We start from the raw sequence: 17,757 nt of genomic DNA, 5'->3' as shown, positions 1-17,757 counted from the left end.
TATTCCAACACGTGCAAGTGAATCTCGCCAATAATGAATCGCACTGCTTGGTTTCTACCTTCGTTGGGCATCCAGTCCAGTAATATTACTCCCCCGACAAGAACACTAATCTTTCCGTTTATTTTGGCGGTTCTTACGATAATTGCACTTTTTTGGATTTGTTACGTTTTTTACGTCGATCAGAAAATCATATTTGTGCCAATGTTTCTGCTGCTAATTTCTGCCTCAGATGTCAATGTGAAGGATGAAGAAAACGACAAATGCAAGGACACTATTTTGCTGTTGAGGAGCTTAGCCGTGTAAGTTGACGTTTTTGACTGATCTGCGTACAGTATTTTGTGATCAGTAGAATACATATTTTTAACTGTACAACCGTTAGTCAAGGTACTGAAGGGGAGTAGCCACTGACATTAATGCCGATATCTGTATGAAAGAAAATAAGTATTAAGGTAGCACCTATGAAAATGCCAATACACTTTTCCAAAAATAGTTGCCTTACAATGAGTCAAACATCTTCCTTTCATTTCGATATTTCGAATAAAAGATTGGAAAGAACGTACATCGAAAAAACACAAAAATTAGCAAATCTCTTTATCAATAGCATAGGTTGAAACTGTACATGCAAGCTCCTATTTAGAGTTACTTGTAAAACGACCAAAAGATATAGGCACAAGACCATATTATATTTATTTATTTTTAAAGTTTTTTAATTATTATATGTACAATGTGGATGCCATTCATTTACTACTGATGTCGTTCTGTCACCAATGGCCTGATTATATTCTAGTAATGATCAGTTTCTAACACACACAATCTTCATTATTACATTTCGTTACTCCGACTTAGGAGATCTTCGATGTTCTCTTAGTCTAAAAGTAACATTGAAATTACTGTGTGTATTCAGTATTACATTTACTGTATACGTGCGTTTCAATGTATTACTCGTTTTACAGTACTAACTAGAAGCACAATCCAGTACTAATTGTATTAATGTATCGGTCATTCACATAATAGACCACTGTATAACTGTCTTGTTCCTCATTTCACAAGGAAAAGTAGTCGGTGAATTTCTGAAAACGAATTCGTACATAACAAAGTCATACCAGTCTAAGTGATAATCCCATAGTTCCTCTATTAGTTCACCATGTTGTCAGTGACGACTTTCAAATTTGTATACCTCGGAGTTAATGACGTTTTAGTTGTCAATCTTGTCCCGATCGAGTTGAATGACTCTCAGTAAATGCACTGATTTCTTCGAAATGAAAGTTGCTCGAAACTGATCATATAGTTTAGTGAGAATATTGGCAGGCTACTCGTTCCTACATGTCCTACACAAAATGACTCGAAGTCATCGCGGCTCCGCTGTCAGGAAGTCTGTGCGTTGCAACTATCTCCCTGAACATGGCGGCAGAGGCTTTTGGCGTCCGGGTCCTGTTGGGGTCGTTGAAATCCACGTGATACAGGCCAAATTTCAACCTGAAAACAGAAATAAAGTTATCTTAAAGTTCTCGCAATGAAATACAGCGGTATGTACAAACGAGTAAAATTCCACTCTTTCTTCGTTCAAAACAATAAACATTACTTAGAGGAGATGATCATTAGCTCAAGAAGGTATTATCATATGAATAAGCTACTATGGCAATCATTCAGAGTAAAAAAATGCAAATTGATGGACTATATCGAAACGTCTCGTTGGCGATGTTGGAAAGAGATTTTGTTCGTGATCTTCCCATCCCGCGAACCGTGTCAATTGACTGACAAGGGAACCTTCCCATCGCACCCCCCCTCAGATTTAGCTATAAGTTGGCACAGTGGATAGGCTTTGAAACACAGATCAATCGAGAAAACAGAAAGAAGTTGTGTGGAACTATGAAAAAAAAATAAGCAAAATATACAAACTGAGTAGTCCGTAAGTAAGATAGGCAACATGAAGGATAATGTAAGCTCAGGAGCGCCGTGGTCCCGTGGTTTGCGTGAGTAGCTGCGGAACGAGAGGTCCTTGTGTCTTCCCTCGAGTGAAAAGTTTAATTTTTTATTTTCAGACAATTATTATCTGTCCGTCCGTCCGTCCGATGCGAGGTAACTGCGCCTTAGTATGGGGACGCTACACCTAAACAAACACCGAAACAAACATATGTTTTGACAGACCACAGGGAAAATTGTGCGACTGTCAAACTGTTGCATTCATATATTGCAGTTAATGTGACAAACTCTTATGTTTTCATCGCTTTTTTGGGAGTGATTATCACATCCGAAACCTAAATCGGGCAAGGTAGAAGAATCTTTTTACCCATTCGCCAAGTGTACAAGTTAGGTGGGTCGACAACATATTCCTGTCATGTGACGCACATGCCGTCACCAGTGTCGTATAGAATATGTCAGACGTGTTTTCCTGTGGAGGAATCGGTTGACCTATGACCTTGCGATCAAATGCTTTCGGTTCCCATTGGAGAGGCACGTCCTTTCGTCTACTAATCGCACTGTTTTGCGGTGCGGTCGCAAAACGCAGACACTAAACTTATTACAGTCAACAGAGACGTCAATGAACGAACAGACAGATCATAACTTTGCGAAAATAAAGAAAGAAAACTTTTCACACGAGGGAAGACTTGAACCAAGGACCTCTCATTACGCAGCTGTTCACGCTCACCACCGGACCACGACGCTCCTGAGCTCAGACTCTTCTTGATGTTGCCTATCTTGCGCATGGACTACGCAGTTTGCATATTTTGCTTATTTTTTTCATAGTTACACACAACTTCTTCCTGTTTCCTCGATTGATCTGTGATCAGTTTTTCAAGGGCTATCCACTGTGCCAACTTATAACTAAATCTTAGGTGGGTGCGATGGGGAGGTTCCCTTGTGAGTAATCACAGGAAAACTGTTTTTATCGTTGGAGGAGTTGGAATTCAGTTTCTCGTATATACAAGTTCAGTGTTTTAACTACTCTGTCACCCAACCCAGTGAGCAAGAGCATTAAACACTTCCCTTGGGTGTTGTGTGAAGAGCACTACTAATTGTCACAGCTCTTAAATTAGTGAGAAATCTGACGCCGCTATTGCAATCTGTATTTCCAATGACCCTGGGTGACATTGCTCCTGTAAAAATAAATATAGACAGTTGCCTAATATCCATTCCTTTATGTTCTATACACAGACGTGGTATCTCATTTGTAGACTAAAAATTCAATGAATGCAATACATAAAATGACATATTAAGATGCAGCTGACAACAAAGATATACGGTCAAGCAATCAGGTATCAGAAACGCATACTGATTGAGCACCGCGCATCTTTAAGTACGGTTGTGCCGAAAGGAGATAAACAGAAGTTCGTTCTTCAAATGTCGTTACACCGAAGAGGTGCACTGTGAGGTTCTGAAGTCCACCTTGAGCCAGTAAACAGCATGTACTGCAGCAAATATAATCCTGGAAATATTGTCCGCTCTCACTGTGGCTATAATCAGCGAACCTTGTCACTTATATCCTTGCATCGTCAACATTAATCCTCCTCTTCAACCGTCTTTGATGTATAGATTGGGAAGTAGACTTTTCTTAAGTCTTCCTTCCATTAGCACTGCGTTAGAACTGCTTCTCTGGTACCTCTACCGCTCCTGAAGCGAAACTGATCGTCATCCTACAATTCCAATTTTCTTTCCATACTACCAGGGTCAATTTTTGGTGTCCCATACCCATGACAGACTCTCAGATTTTCAGTGACCTCAGGTACAAGCATAGGACGACTTCTCTACGAGTAAGTGGTGCTGGAAGGTATTGCTGCTCAGCAGTTATTTTGCGTCCCTGATGTGGGTAACGTATTGCTGCATTGCAGTCGTCTATCTACGGTTACAGTCGGTGATGGTCGGCGACAACCTCAACCATCAACAAGTATTTTGTCAAGGTAGTTGACTGTGGAACAGGCATTACTCCCCGACTCGAGTAGAGTGTTGAGTCGGTGGAGCGTGTGAAGCCCAGTATTTGCGTCACCTTGGGAATGAATAATTCGATGCGTCACGCACCGCAAACGGAAGAGTACGGTTCAGCGTTCCGTTCATGGGGAGTTTCTAGGTTTGGGGCACTAGCTCCGCTTCAAAGGAACTATCCCGTATGCCCAAGCAATTTGTCCCACACATGGATGATGTTCCCTTGATGAAACTGTTGTGTCTTGCCCTTCCTGAGCCTGACGGGCGCACCGACGACCAGCGCAGAGTGTGACGACGTCCCTGCCACTTAGAAAGTTGAACTATAAGGAAACACGTCACTTTGTTTCAATGTCCGGAGAAATCACGCTAAAAGCGTATAGTATCGCACGTAGTCTTGATAATGGACATAATTCTGTGAGGAAGAGACTCCGCAAGTTTATTCAGTAATGCCATATCCAACTGAACCAATCACTGACGATAAGATCCAGTTGAGCTTCCAATTTGCTGCCGTTTGCAACGTTTGACCTGCTCGTGCGAACAGACACGGAAATCTTTTAACTGGATCAAATGTCGGTTGTTGGTGAAACATTGTAAATTAACTAAACAAACACTGCTTTTTGCGTTGTTTCACAGATTTTATTACCGTTACGACACAACCTAGGTTTCGGGTTTCAAGTCAATTTTCAAGTACATTACTGATTCGAAAGATGATAAAACAAAGATAACCATGATAAGGCAAAGACAAACAACTTCACTTCTTGAAGTATCGGTCCTTGGCTTAATGTAAATCACTTTAATGATGACTTTTTGACTAATTACATATGTAATTACACCATTCAGCAACTACAATAACATGACTATAGATATCAAGAAATAAAGTTATGCATCAGCCTAGAACTTTTTATTTACCCATGGTTTTGGGGCCAAAGTTTTAGTTCCATCTAGTAGTTGTGATATCATCTAAAGGAGGTGAGTAATTGAATTGAGTCTGCTCATTTTATAATAGGTGCGGGACATATACATATCTTTTTTACTTTCCATAATTTCTAGCCGGCTAAGGTTTGCCCCCTTTTCCTCTGTGTGTAAGACGTTTTATGTATTTGAGGTTTTTATTAAAGGAATGTTCCTCAAAGGGTCCTTCAATCTCCGCTTATACGATGTTCTTAAAGCCTGGTGCGGATTGACCTCCCAGTCTGTCCAATGTAGCAAGATTGACACTCTCGGCATAATCTTATGTGTGATTAAGAATTGGAGATTTAGCGGATATGCTATAGCCTACCTAAGTGTTCGTCAGACCAGGAAAGCATGCCTACAGCCCTACGAACAAGAATGTTGTCAGCTTCACGTTCCGCCTTCAGCAACGCCCTTTCTCGAGGTAGCCGACACCAAATGTTAATTGCATGCAGTACCCTTCGCAACATTCTCTCGGAAACTGGTTGACACGAACCTGCGAATAGCAGTTACGGTTAAGTTTGGAATCGACTGTCATTGACAAGGTGTGACGCTAATCTGTGCTCCCTGTCAGTCACGAACTTTTTATCATCACTGTTCTTTTGCCGATTTACATGGCTGGAGCTGGTACACCACTTCCTGTAGGGACATTGGACAGTCCGCGTTAATACTCCAATTAATCCGGCAACTTCTACATCTACATCTACATTTACGGACCTCGCACGGATCCCGCACTGATGAGCAATACTCAAGTATAGGTCGAACGAGTTATTTGGAAGCCACCTCCTTTGTTGATGGACTACATTTTCTAAGGACTCTCCCAATGAATCTCAACCTGGCACCCGCCTTACCAACAAATAATTTTATACGATCATTCCACTTCAAATCGTTCCGCACGCATACTCCCAGATATTTTACAGAAGTGACTGCTATCAGTGTTTGTTCCGTTATCATAAATCATACAATAAAGGATCCTTCTTTCTATGTATTCGCAATACATTACATTTGTCTATGTTAAGGGTCAGTTGCTGCTCTCTGCACCTAGTGCACTTCATTCATCGTGTAGTCGTGGGCATGTCCAAACACGACGGCTGCTTTCCGCTATTATGTCACGTCTCCATGTCGACCGATCCCACTGCGCCAATCAAAACAATCGACTGGATCACATACATCACTCTGTCTTTTCCCCTGGGCTCTCCTACTGATCTGCGAGTATTACCCTGTTCCCCGTTGCATCGATGGCGATGAGTTACTGAACTGTAGCCTGCCTGCCGTCGTTCCGTTAATGCAAAAACAAAATCTACATCCACAGAGATACTGAGCAAGCCACGGTACAGTGGATGGTGGAGGGTGCACTGTACCACTGCTGGTCGTTTCAGTTCCACTCGCAAATACAGTGATAGAAAAACTACTGTCTATCGCCTCCATATGATCCCTAATTTCTCGTATCTCATCTTCGTGGTCCTTACGCGCCACGCATGTTGGCGGGAGAAGGATCGTTAGGTAGTCAGCTTCAAATGTCGTTTCTCTAAATTCTCTCAATATTTCTCGAAAAGAACGTCGCCTTCCCTTCAGGGATTCCCATTTTGAGTTCCCGAAGCGTCTCTGTAAATCTAGCAGCCCGCCTGTGAATTGCTTCGATGTCTTCCTTCAATCCGACCTGGTCCGATTCCCAAACACTCGAGCAGTACCCAACAATAGGTCGCCCCAGCGTCCTTTACGCCGTCTCTTTTACACCTAAACCACTCTTTCCTAAAATTCTCTCAGTACACAGAAATCCACCGCAGATCTCACATGCTCGATCCATTTCATATCGCTAGATATTTAAACGACTTGACTGTGTCAGGCAGAACACAAGTAATATTGCATCCGAATTTTACAGGTTTGGTCTTCCTACTCATCCGCATTACGTTACATTTTTCCACATTTAGAGCTAGCTGCTATTCATCATACCAAGCAGAAGTTTTGTCTAAATTTCCTTGTATCTTCCCACAGTCACTCAACTTCGACGCCTTACCGTACGCCACAGCATCAACAGTAAAGAACCGCACATCGCTGCCCACCCTGGCCGCCAAATCGTTTATGTAAAGAGAGAACAACAGCGGTCCTATCACACTTCCCTGGGGCACTCCTGACGTTACCCCTGAGTCTGATGAAAAGTTGCCTTCGAGGTCAACATACTGGGTTCTATTACTTACGAAGTCTTCGAGCTACTCACATATCTGTGGACTTATTCCACTTGCTTGTACCTTCGTTAGCAGCCTGCGATGGTGCACCGTGTCAAACGTCATCCGGAAATCTAAAATTATGGCATCTGCCTGATGCCCTTCATCCATAGTTGCAGTATATCATGTGACCAAAGAGCAAGCTGAGTTTCGCACAACGGATGCTTTCCAAAACCACGCTGATTTGTGGACATAAGGTTCTCAATCGCAAGAAAGTTTATTATATTCGAACTGAGAATATTTTCAAGGATTCTGCACCAAACCAAAGTTAGAGTTATTTGGCAGTGGGTCCATTCTTTTACCCTACCTACAGAAATATGTTCCATTAGTGGATAGGTTTCAATACGCACGTGTATCCTCTCATCCACTCGTAGTTGTCTAGAAGACTCCACGCTGTGTAACCAATGACGTTGACACCATCGAGATACATGGCGTTCAGCATCTCCCTCAAATACGACTGTAAAAGGTAAAGCATGTTATAATTATTCTTGTAGTCTGCGAATTGTATACAATGGCTCATATTACGAAATTTACTACCAATTCATAAAGTACGTTTTACTGCTTAATTCACTTTTTAATAATATTTATTAGCGGGACACATCTCGGCAGGTACATTAACGTTACACGCACATAAATTTGAGGAGTGATGAGGATTATTTGCTGAGTGTGCCAGTGAGTAATCGCACTGTACTGAAATTCAACAATTTTTGCTGGTAATTTATTTTTCTTCAAAAATGGTTTAATTTCGCTACATGACATCATTGGCACACCTAGGAAAAATTCGTCATCAGATTTCAAATTTATCGATACGTAACTATACTGCACCTGATAGTGAAGCGTGCTTCCGAAACGCGTCGTGCTAATAACTATTAGTAGAAAGTGAATAGAAAAGTAAAATTTATGTCATAAATTTGTACTACAGTCAGCGATCTCAGTCGGTTTCTTACACCATGGATAAGTTTAAGTACAAATTTCTCAAGAGTTTACGATTGTGTGTGATATTCGGAGCACTACTACAACATTTAAAGAACAACTAATACACATTCGTTCTACCTCAATACATGTTATTAAAATAAAATGGCTTATCAGTTACGAAACAAATCCTGTAACACAAACAATTCTTCATTCTTTATGAAAGCAGCAGACATTGGCACACATTGCTCCTACGTGACATTGGTAAATTAACGTCGTATCGGTAGAAATCTAGAGCTCGGATGTGTAAAGAATTTGCTACACATTTACATTCACGTCTATCTGTGCATTTCACTAGCCACCATCAACACACACGTATTTTTAATTCTGTTCCGTTTTGTTTAGTAGCTGTGACATCACAGCCGTCACTTATCATGGAGCTTCGGCCACACCACACGATTCGAGGTATAGCTCTCATTGTCTTAAGATTACACCGAGCTCATTGACGATTCCCCATCATTATATAGCTTACTTTACTCAGGCCTTTGATTTTAAAGAAAAATCTGAGAAGAAATTTGATAGAGTCGCGTGCTTTCTTTTTCTGTATTATTGTCGTCATTCAACTTGGAACCCTAGCCGTCGGAGATTATTGTTATTACTGATGCTGTATTACTGTTTTCATTCAATATATAGTTTCCCGCGGGCTTTTAGTGGAAACTAAAATAAATTTTTGCCCATTCTAAAAGCTGTGTTTGTCAGTTTTTGTGAGAATAAAACAGTTGTATAGGTTTCAAGTAATAAATCCAGAATTTCTATTAACACCTCAACCAGGATCAATGTTCTGAGGAACATTCATGCGCCATAATCTTACCTGTAAATGTAGTCTTACCAATTGAAAATCCGTCACTGGGTTTCTAACACATATGTGTTCCTGAAAATACTTTGAACATAATTAAAATACAACTATCATTGAAGCTAACTACTGAATATTCTTACCGTGTAATAATTTTGACGACCCGTATCGTTGATTTCTCCTGTGTCTGCAAATCCGTTCTCGGTAATGAATATTCCCATCTTAGTATCGTACTCGTTGGCGATCCACTTCAGAAGGCCGCGAAAGCCCCAGGGCACAACCTAGAGTGCAAGACAAGGGTCATGTGGTGTTCTAAAGTGAAAGTAAGTGACTGAAGCACTCGTCGTCATATTCGTAAGACTCAAAGCAGTTTTTTAGAAGGTGGTGATCGAGGCAGTTTGTTAGAAAGTGCCTTAATGGATTATCAAGGCGATGTGATAATAAGGATTTTAAATATTTCTCTACGTGAAAAGCATAACGGTCCCTGAAGATGAAGTGCAACGTTAATTACAAGTAAAAGTATTTCCAGGCTGACGATCACTATATTACAATCAAAGAATAAGAGTGACATTCATACTAGATACAAATTTACTACTGACATTATTTTATTTTGTATATGATTTTTGATCCATTCCTCGATGGCGCAGCCATATTTCTGTACTGAGTTTTGCTGTATTATTAGAAGTATTTGTTCTTCAGTATGGAAATTTCAGGCTCTTCACACATATATAGCTGTCTTCGTAGTGATAGTTCACTAGTTTTTTAACACAAGAAATAAATTTCATTTGTCATTCACTATTTATATTTGAAGTATTTACTGTAATTTCTCTCTATGCTGCAACAATAACTAGTCCAATTGCTAATGCATGACATGTTCCGTCGCACAGCCAGCGTCAGATACTGGAAATAAAGTCAAAAACCGATAAGACAACCAGTACCCTTACGATATAAACTGACACACAAACCTCAGTTGGGCGTCAGCCGCTTCATTTATACGACAATGTTACAGATTGTCCTCCTTTTTCTCATTTTGTGTTATTCCATTTTATTTACAGCATTTCATTATGACTGTATAAGCTCAAAATTAAATTAGTCAAAGATTCGATCTGGCTGGAAACTGGTTAGACAATAAATGGATAGTGTTAATATTCGGCTTATAGATTCAAACCCCATTTTCTTGTTGCTGCAATACTATACTTATTTTCGTTTCAGGGCGTTTAACCTGACATAGTAAAGACATCCCCAGTGAATTTTTGGTTACTCGTCTGATCTGCCAAAATCCACTGAAGAAGTCTGTTATATTAAAGGCAAAAGACAACTGAAACGTAAATAAATATTATATTGCAACAAGGAAAAGGTATTTGATGTTATTAAGCAAATATTTATACACTGGCTGCGGGAAGCCGCCACACCAAGAAATGTGGGTAATGTATATTTTGGCTGCTTAACTTTTTATCTCAACTTTCTGTGGATGTCATTACAAACAATAGTAATTATTCCTCCAGAACACAAAACCTGTCATGAATGTTTGCTGTATCTTAAAATTTTTCAACTTTCATATCCTTTTTCTATAATTTCGTACACCACTGTACAATTGTCGCACGATTGTCTGTATGTCGTTGGATTGCAATTTACAAATCTATGTTCGCAACTGCAATAGCAGTCCTGTCAGTGCAGGCACATGTAGAACCCCACAAGAAGAGATTTCACAAATACAAGGTGCATCATAAGTAATAGCGTAAACCCATACAGTCGAAAGTATATGATACTAGAAGCAAAACATGTCTGAGTAAGCGCAGATCCGCGAACGAACTGTTTACGGAACAGTTGCGGCTTCCTCGTTACCAGGCATACCGACGTCACTCTACATGAATACCGCAACCTGGTCCGTCGTGTGATCTTTGTTTACCTTCTCTAGACGTGGAGTTGTTTACAGAATGGATGCGACATTGCAGTACATGAACTGTATTCGCAGTTAAGACTACGGACAGCCATCAGCTGTATGATGGAATGATGACAATGAAAATTGTGCGGCACCAGGTTCCGAACCTGCGTTTCCCGCTTATCGCAAGCGGTCGCCTTAGGCTATCCGAGCACGACTCACGACCAAATCCAAACTTCTATCTGTCGCCAGCCACTTGCCTACAACCTGCATTCATGCTTTCAGTATGTATATTTCTTTACAGGGAAGACATTTTAATGAAAGTCGCTTGCTAGATGTCGGTGGATAATTACGGTAGTGCAGAGTGTAATGTTTCCTTATTTGCGAAACCATTACCACCCGCCAACCCTATTTTTCGATACCGTAGATTAATTAATGTTTTTCTACGTAATGTCTCATATTTTTCACTCTATTCAAATTTGGTTTCATTTTTGTATGTATGTACGTCGATATTTTGAGATGTTGAAATCGATATAATATCTAGTGAGAATATCTTTGTACTAATTGTGATCTTTGATGCTGGCCTGTGACTTTTGGCGCGGAAGCCTACAGTCAAGTTTTTGTGTTGAATATGAATAGTCTTGACTTTTCGTTGGAAATGAAATGAAGAGTCTGAATTATCGACAATGAAAAATGTTGTGAGTTTTATTAAGAACAGTAACGGCTGCGAAATTGTATGATGAAGTAATGTTTTGAACATGCGAAAGTAAAACAAAGTTTAATAAATGTGAATTTTTTGCGAATACTGAGTGTCAAGAATTATTTTCAAGTGACCATTGTTTGAAAAAAGTATGAAGCACAATGCAATGAAAAACATAAATCATCAAATTAATCCTGAAATATTGTCTTCGTAAGTTCTTCAAGTCGGCGTAATTAACATCCGAGAGCCTTTCGCACCCACAGCATAGTCATGCTACCTAGACAACAATTTCAATTACGATGGTTGGTTGGTTGCTTGGGGAAGGAGACCAGACAGCGTGGTCATCGGTCTCATCGGATTAGGGAAGGATGGGGAAGGAAGTCGGCCGTGCCCTTTCAGAGGAACCTTCCCGGTATTTGCCTGGAGTGATTTAGGGAAATCACGGAAAACTTAAATCAGGATGGCCGGACGCGGGATTGAGCCGTCGTCCTCCCGAAATGCGAGTCCAGTGTCTAACCACTTTTCAATTACGATGGTTGGTTGGTTGTTTGGGGAAGGAGACCAGACGCCGTGGTCATAGGTCTCATCGGATTAGGGAAGGATGGGGAAGGAAGTCGGCCGTGCCCTTTCAGAGGAACCATCCCGCTATTTGCCTGGAGTGATTTAGGGAAATCACGGAAAACTTAAATCAGGATGGCCGGACGCGGGATTGAGCCGTCGTCCTCCCGAAATGCGAGTCCAGTGTCTAACCACTTTTCAATTACGAGCCAAAGCCAGAGCGAAATCGCCGTTGGATTGCAAGTACAAGATAAGTGATATTATTATTAATTTTCTTCAGTGACTGTAATCAATTGATGTAGCAATACCTGCCACATTAAAGACCTTTTAGTTGCGCAATAAAAAGATCATACTTTGAGTGCGCGACGTGATAATTTTTGAATTGATTAACTGTTAGTGGAGGTATTCTTATAAGTGCCTGTGTTGTTGAGAAGTAGGAGGCAGTGGTCTTTCGCTTACGCATGCCGTTATGAAATACATTAAATGTATTCGCAGCTGCGAATATGTATCACCGTCAGCTGTATAATGGAATGACGAAAATTTTATCTAACTGGGATCACATTTACACTGAATCAAGTTAGCAGTGGCTAATAAACAGAAAGTCGCAAATTATCTCGCAGCCGGTTCGTTTGCAGAGCTATTTTGACTGAGACACTTTTGCATCTAGTATCCCATACTTTCAACTGTATGGCTTTACACCATTAATTATGTTACTTATGATACATCCCCTACACATGATATCCGACGTCTTCGTGGTTCAAACGAGACACTTAGTCTGGCAATTACTAAACAGTTTATTTGAAAACTCCTACACTGAAGTAATGTCGTAATGCGTGGGAAATTGTTCAGTTAAGAGGATAAATGGTAAATTTCCTTCTACTAAAGAAATCGGATGATAGCCAGAAGGAAAAAGAATTAGAAAAGCTGTTCAAAAAGGGAAATAAATTGATTTACGTTTTGTATCCTTCCATTACGAGCTAGGTACGATATAAAGAGATGATATGTAGTGCAGAGATAACCACCTTCATGATGTTGTAGGAGGAGTTGGGCCAGCTGGAGTCGAACGAGGTGACGACACCAGTGTCCCACTCGTGAGAAGGGTACTCGTCAGCCTTCTCCCCGTCCTCTGCCAGGTTTGTCGTGTAGTGGTTCAGCGAGAAGTAGTCTGCCGAACCTGCGAACGAAAACATCGCCTGTCACTCTCTTACGAGGGGTAACGAGATTGTGTGTGGAGCTATCGCCTGTCACTCTCTTACGAGGGGTAACGAGATTGTGTGTGGAGCTCTCTCTCTCTCTCTCTCTCTCTCTCTCTCTCTCTCTCTCTCTCTCTCTCTCTCTGTCTATCCATCTGCTCATAGAGGTTTATCAGCTGAGTATCTCTAAATAAAGAGCTAACGGCTGGTAATGAATATTTCGTTTCTTCTATTTACTTAAACTGTTTGAGCTGCATCGGCCACAAACTTGACGACAGGTTGTAACGTTTAAAAAAATAGAAGAATAGTGAAGGTGGATTATTACACTACTGGCCATTAAAATTGCTACACCAATAAGAAATGCAGATGATAAACGGGTATTCATTGGACAAATATATTATGATAGAACTGACATGTGATTACATTTTCACGCAATTTGGGTGCATTGATCCTGAGAAATCGGTACCCAGAACAACTACCTCTGGCCGTAACAACGGCGTTCATAGACCTGTGCATTGAGTCAAATAGAGCTTGCATGGCGTGTACAGGTACAGCTGTCAATGCAGCTTCAACACGATACCACAGTTCATCAAGAGTAGTGACTGGCGTATTGTGACGAGCCAGTTGCTCGGCCATCATTGAACAGACGTTTTCAATTGGTGGGAGATCTGGAGAATGTGCTGGCCAGAGCAGTCGATCATTTTCTGTATCAAGAAAGGCCCGTACAGGACCTGCAACATGCGGTCGTGCTTTGTCCTGCTGAAATGTAGGGTTTCGCAGGGATCGAATGAAGGGTAGAGCCACGGGTCGTAACACATCTGAAATGTAACGTCCACTGTTCAAAGTACGGTCAATGCGAACTAGAGGCGACCGAGACGTGTAACCAATGGCACCCCATACCATCACCCCGGGTGATAAGCCAGTATGGCGATGACGAATACACGCTTCCAATGTGCGTTCACCGCGATGTCGCCAGACACGGGTGTGACCATCACGATGCTGTAAACAGAACCTGGATTCATCTGAAAAAAGACGTTTTGCCATTCATGCATCCAGGTTCGTCGTTGAGTACACCATCGCAGGCGCTCCTGTCTGTGATGCAGCGTCAAGGGTAACCGCAGCCATGGTCTCCGAGCTGATAGCCCGTGCTGCTGCAAACGTCGTCGAACTGTTCGTGCAGATGGTTGTTGTCTTGCAAACGTCCCCATCTGTTGACTCAGGGATCGGGACGTAGCTGCACGATCCGTTACAGCCATGCGGATAAGCTGCCTGTCATCTCGACTGCTAGTCATACGAGGCCGTTGGGAGCCAGCACGGCGTTCCGTATTACCCTCCTGAACATATCGATTCCATATTCTGCTAACAGTCATTGGATCTCGATCAACGCGACCAGCACTGTCGAGATACGATAAACCGAAATCGCGATAGGCTACAATCAGACCTTTATCAAGGTCGGAAACGTGATGGTACGCATTTCTCCTCCTTACACGAGGCATCACAACAACGTTTCACCAGGCAACAACGGTCAACTGCTGTTTGTGTATGAGAAATCGGTTGGAAACTTTCCTCATGTCTACACGTTTAGCTGTTACCACCGGCGCCAATCTTGTGTGAATGCTCTGAATAGCTAATCATTTGAATATCACAGCATCTTCTTCTTGTCAGTTAAATTTCGCGTCTGTAGCACGTCATCTTCGTGGTGTAACAATTTTAATGGCCAGTAGTGTATTATATTGCTCAACTAGCTCTCTGTTTCCCTATCTTGCATAAACCACAAGTTCAATCAATCCTACAGTCGACAACGGTACGTCTTATCACTTTCCTAACATGACTTTGGTTTGACTACCACGCTTCTCTTACAGCTGTCTCGTAGATCTCGTGTCGATCGGCTTCTTCTCCATGCAGGCGCAGGATTCAACATGCAAACAACGAACTGTGCTAAACTGAAGTGGCACTGTAGGAGAAAATCCACTGGTACGGAATTATCAAAACATACGATGCCACTTGATTTTTATTCATTGCCGTTTACCAGTAAGTAAGAGCCTGATTATGTTCATGTATTAAAGCAAATTCCGAGGAAGCTAACTAAGTTCAGGGCACCGCAACAAGACACAATCTACATCTACATTTATACTCCGCAAGCCACCCAACGTTGTGTGGCGGGGGGAACTTTACGTGCCACTGTCATTACCTCCCTTTCCTGTTCCAGTCGCGTATGGTTCGCGAGAAGAACGACTGCCGGAAAGCGTCCGTGCTCTCTGAAATCTCTCTAATTTTAGATTCGTATCTACTGATCGTATCTACTGATTTACAGTATTACAAGATGTTCAAAACTTCACACGACCGTTCACCAAAGCACTGATATAAAACTTCTAAGTGAGTTGGTACACACAAACTTTTTCTGAGTCACTGTTAATTGATACGAATAATTATCGGCATCCCATTCCACTTATTGTTTCGTTCGTGTGACATTGAAAAACACTATCAGTCACTGAGGTGACGCAGTCTCATTTCTCTCATCAGTTATTATAAGAAAGGGCAACTGCACAAGTGCGCACTTCACAAAACAAAACAGAAACATAGTATCCTATGACTACAATATAAATGAGTGACTGTTGGAATTGGCCTGCTCATATAAATTCCTGGGAGTAACACTTCATAGGGATATGAAATGGAATGATCACATAGGTTCAGTTATGGGTAAAGCAGGTGGTAGACTTCCGTTTACTAGTAGAGTACTGGGGAAGTGCAATCAGTCTACAAAAGAGATTGCTTACAAATCACTCATGCGACCCATCCTAGAATACTGCTCCAATGTGTGGGACCCGTACAAGATAGGGCTGACTGGGGGTACTCAATATATACAGAGTACGTAGTAAAAGATTCTTAGTGAGGTACTGTAAAGTCTGGCTCCTGCTTATTCAGTGTCTTTCACCAACTAAGCTAAAATGTTCTCTCATTTACGTTTTTACTTTAGTTTACTTTATGAAATTATTATTAACGTTCTGTCAGTGCAACTAATGTTGACAGTATGGCTGGAGGAGCACAGCAGTGTTCGAATAACAAAAATCAACTAACAATAATATACTGCTACGCGCCACGCACAATATGTTATTTCCGGCAGTACATACGGTACTCCATCACACACAGTCACCGCTAACAGACGCGTTCAGACGTTGTGAAACCATCTGCCGTACAACTCGGTGCACGGTATTTCTCCCTACCTTCCTTTTATTGAATGTTCTTGCCTGACTGATAGGTAGTAGACGTAGAATAAAAATGTTATGTGGGAAAGGTGCGGGGGGGGGGGGGGGGGGGGGGGAGTGTTACAGAAACGCCAGAAGGCCTCATCATTTCACTTTAAGATCCCCGATATCCTGAAATCCGAATTGTTGGGGAAGTGACGACTACTTAATGGAACTGAAGGCAAGTTCCCATCCCTTTCGTAATAGGCAGTCTGGTTACAGTTACAGTAACCTTAACAGTACCACCAACTTTCAAACGTACCTGTGTTTGCACACACAAGTCTTTGCACAGATAACCTTTGCGAAATTGTAGAGGGCTCTTTATGCAGCAGCTGGCAATAACAAGCTAATACCAAAATCATGGAAGGCGGGAACCGCCAGGGGAACACGGGGCATCTTCTGTAGCGCCGGGCGTGGGCACGCAGGTGCAGCGGGCCTGCAGAGGTAAAATATTCGTTAATCATGAGGAACAGGCGTCTCTCCTCCAAAAAGACTTCTTTAGCTGCTTCAAATATCGCGGAAGTATTTTTATTAGTGATTTCAAATAGATTCCGATTTAATTATGTAAACTGACCATTGGATGGAACTTCCTGGCAGATTAAATGTGTGTGCCGGACCGAGACTCGAACTCGGGACCTGTGCTTGGGTAGCTCAGATAGTAGAGCACTTGCCCGCGAAAATCAAAGGTCCCGGGTTCGAGTCTCGGTCCGGCACATAGTTTTAATCTGCCAGGAAGTTTCACATCAGTGCACACTCCGCTGCAAAGTGAAAATCTCATTCTGTGACCATTGGATGTCAAGAGAGGCGGAACCGCTAATGTGAGAGGAGGGGAGTATTGCGTTCTGACTACAGAAGCAGTAACAGAAGAATGGGTTGGTGAGGACAGATAGTCACCTTGAATGTGAACTAGTCACTGGATGTGACGTGAGTAACAAATACACCAGGGTCACATGAACCATTTAAAGCTGCCCAGGCCGACGGTTGCTGACGTGATTGTCAGGTGGAAATGCGAAAAAACAATCACACCTAAACCGAGACCTCACAGAACTCATTTACGGACGAGCAAAGACCGTCGAGCATTGTGGTGGATGTTTATTTAAAAAATCGCATGAAATAAGCGACAAGAATCACTCGTGGGAGCCGAAGTCCTGCGTACAGTCCAGATAGCACAGTGACTGTGCCTAGGGACGGGCTACAATGGTGGAGCAGCTCCTCCTGAGCCACTCTTTTCTGTAGTCAGTGATAAGCGATGCTTCAGTTGGTGTAAACAGGGATGTCACTGGGCAGTGGATGACTGGAAGTGAGTGATTTGGAGCG

The 17,757-nt window shown here is 41.9% G+C and overlaps 1 protein-coding gene across 1 annotated transcript in view; it reads right to left on the bottom strand.

Moving 5' to 3' along the window:
- Nucleotides 1–664: 664 nt before the first annotated feature.
- Nucleotides 665–17,757, bottom strand: part of LOC126281966 (myrosinase 1-like) — a 286,428-nt gene continuing 269,335 nt past the window's right edge. Inside the window, exons 8-11 of the mRNA XM_049981342.1 lie at nucleotides 13,025–13,176; nucleotides 9,006–9,143; nucleotides 7,448–7,554; nucleotides 665–1,476 (exon numbers count right to left, since the gene is read on the bottom strand). Of these exons, the coding sequence (XP_049837299.1) occupies nucleotides 1,329–1,476; nucleotides 7,448–7,554; nucleotides 9,006–9,143; nucleotides 13,025–13,176 (545 nt within the window). The 3' untranslated portion in view covers nucleotides 665–1,328. The remainder of the gene's footprint in view (nucleotides 1,477–7,447; nucleotides 7,555–9,005; nucleotides 9,144–13,024; nucleotides 13,177–17,757) is intronic.

Source organism: Schistocerca gregaria, chromosome 7 (assembly GCF_023897955.1).
Source record: "Schistocerca gregaria isolate iqSchGreg1 chromosome 7, iqSchGreg1.2, whole genome shotgun sequence".
NCBI lineage: Eukaryota > Metazoa > Arthropoda > Insecta > Orthoptera > Acrididae > Schistocerca > Schistocerca gregaria.
Note: the sequence above shows the minus strand (reverse complement) of the source record. Positions and strands in the feature narration are given on the sequence as shown.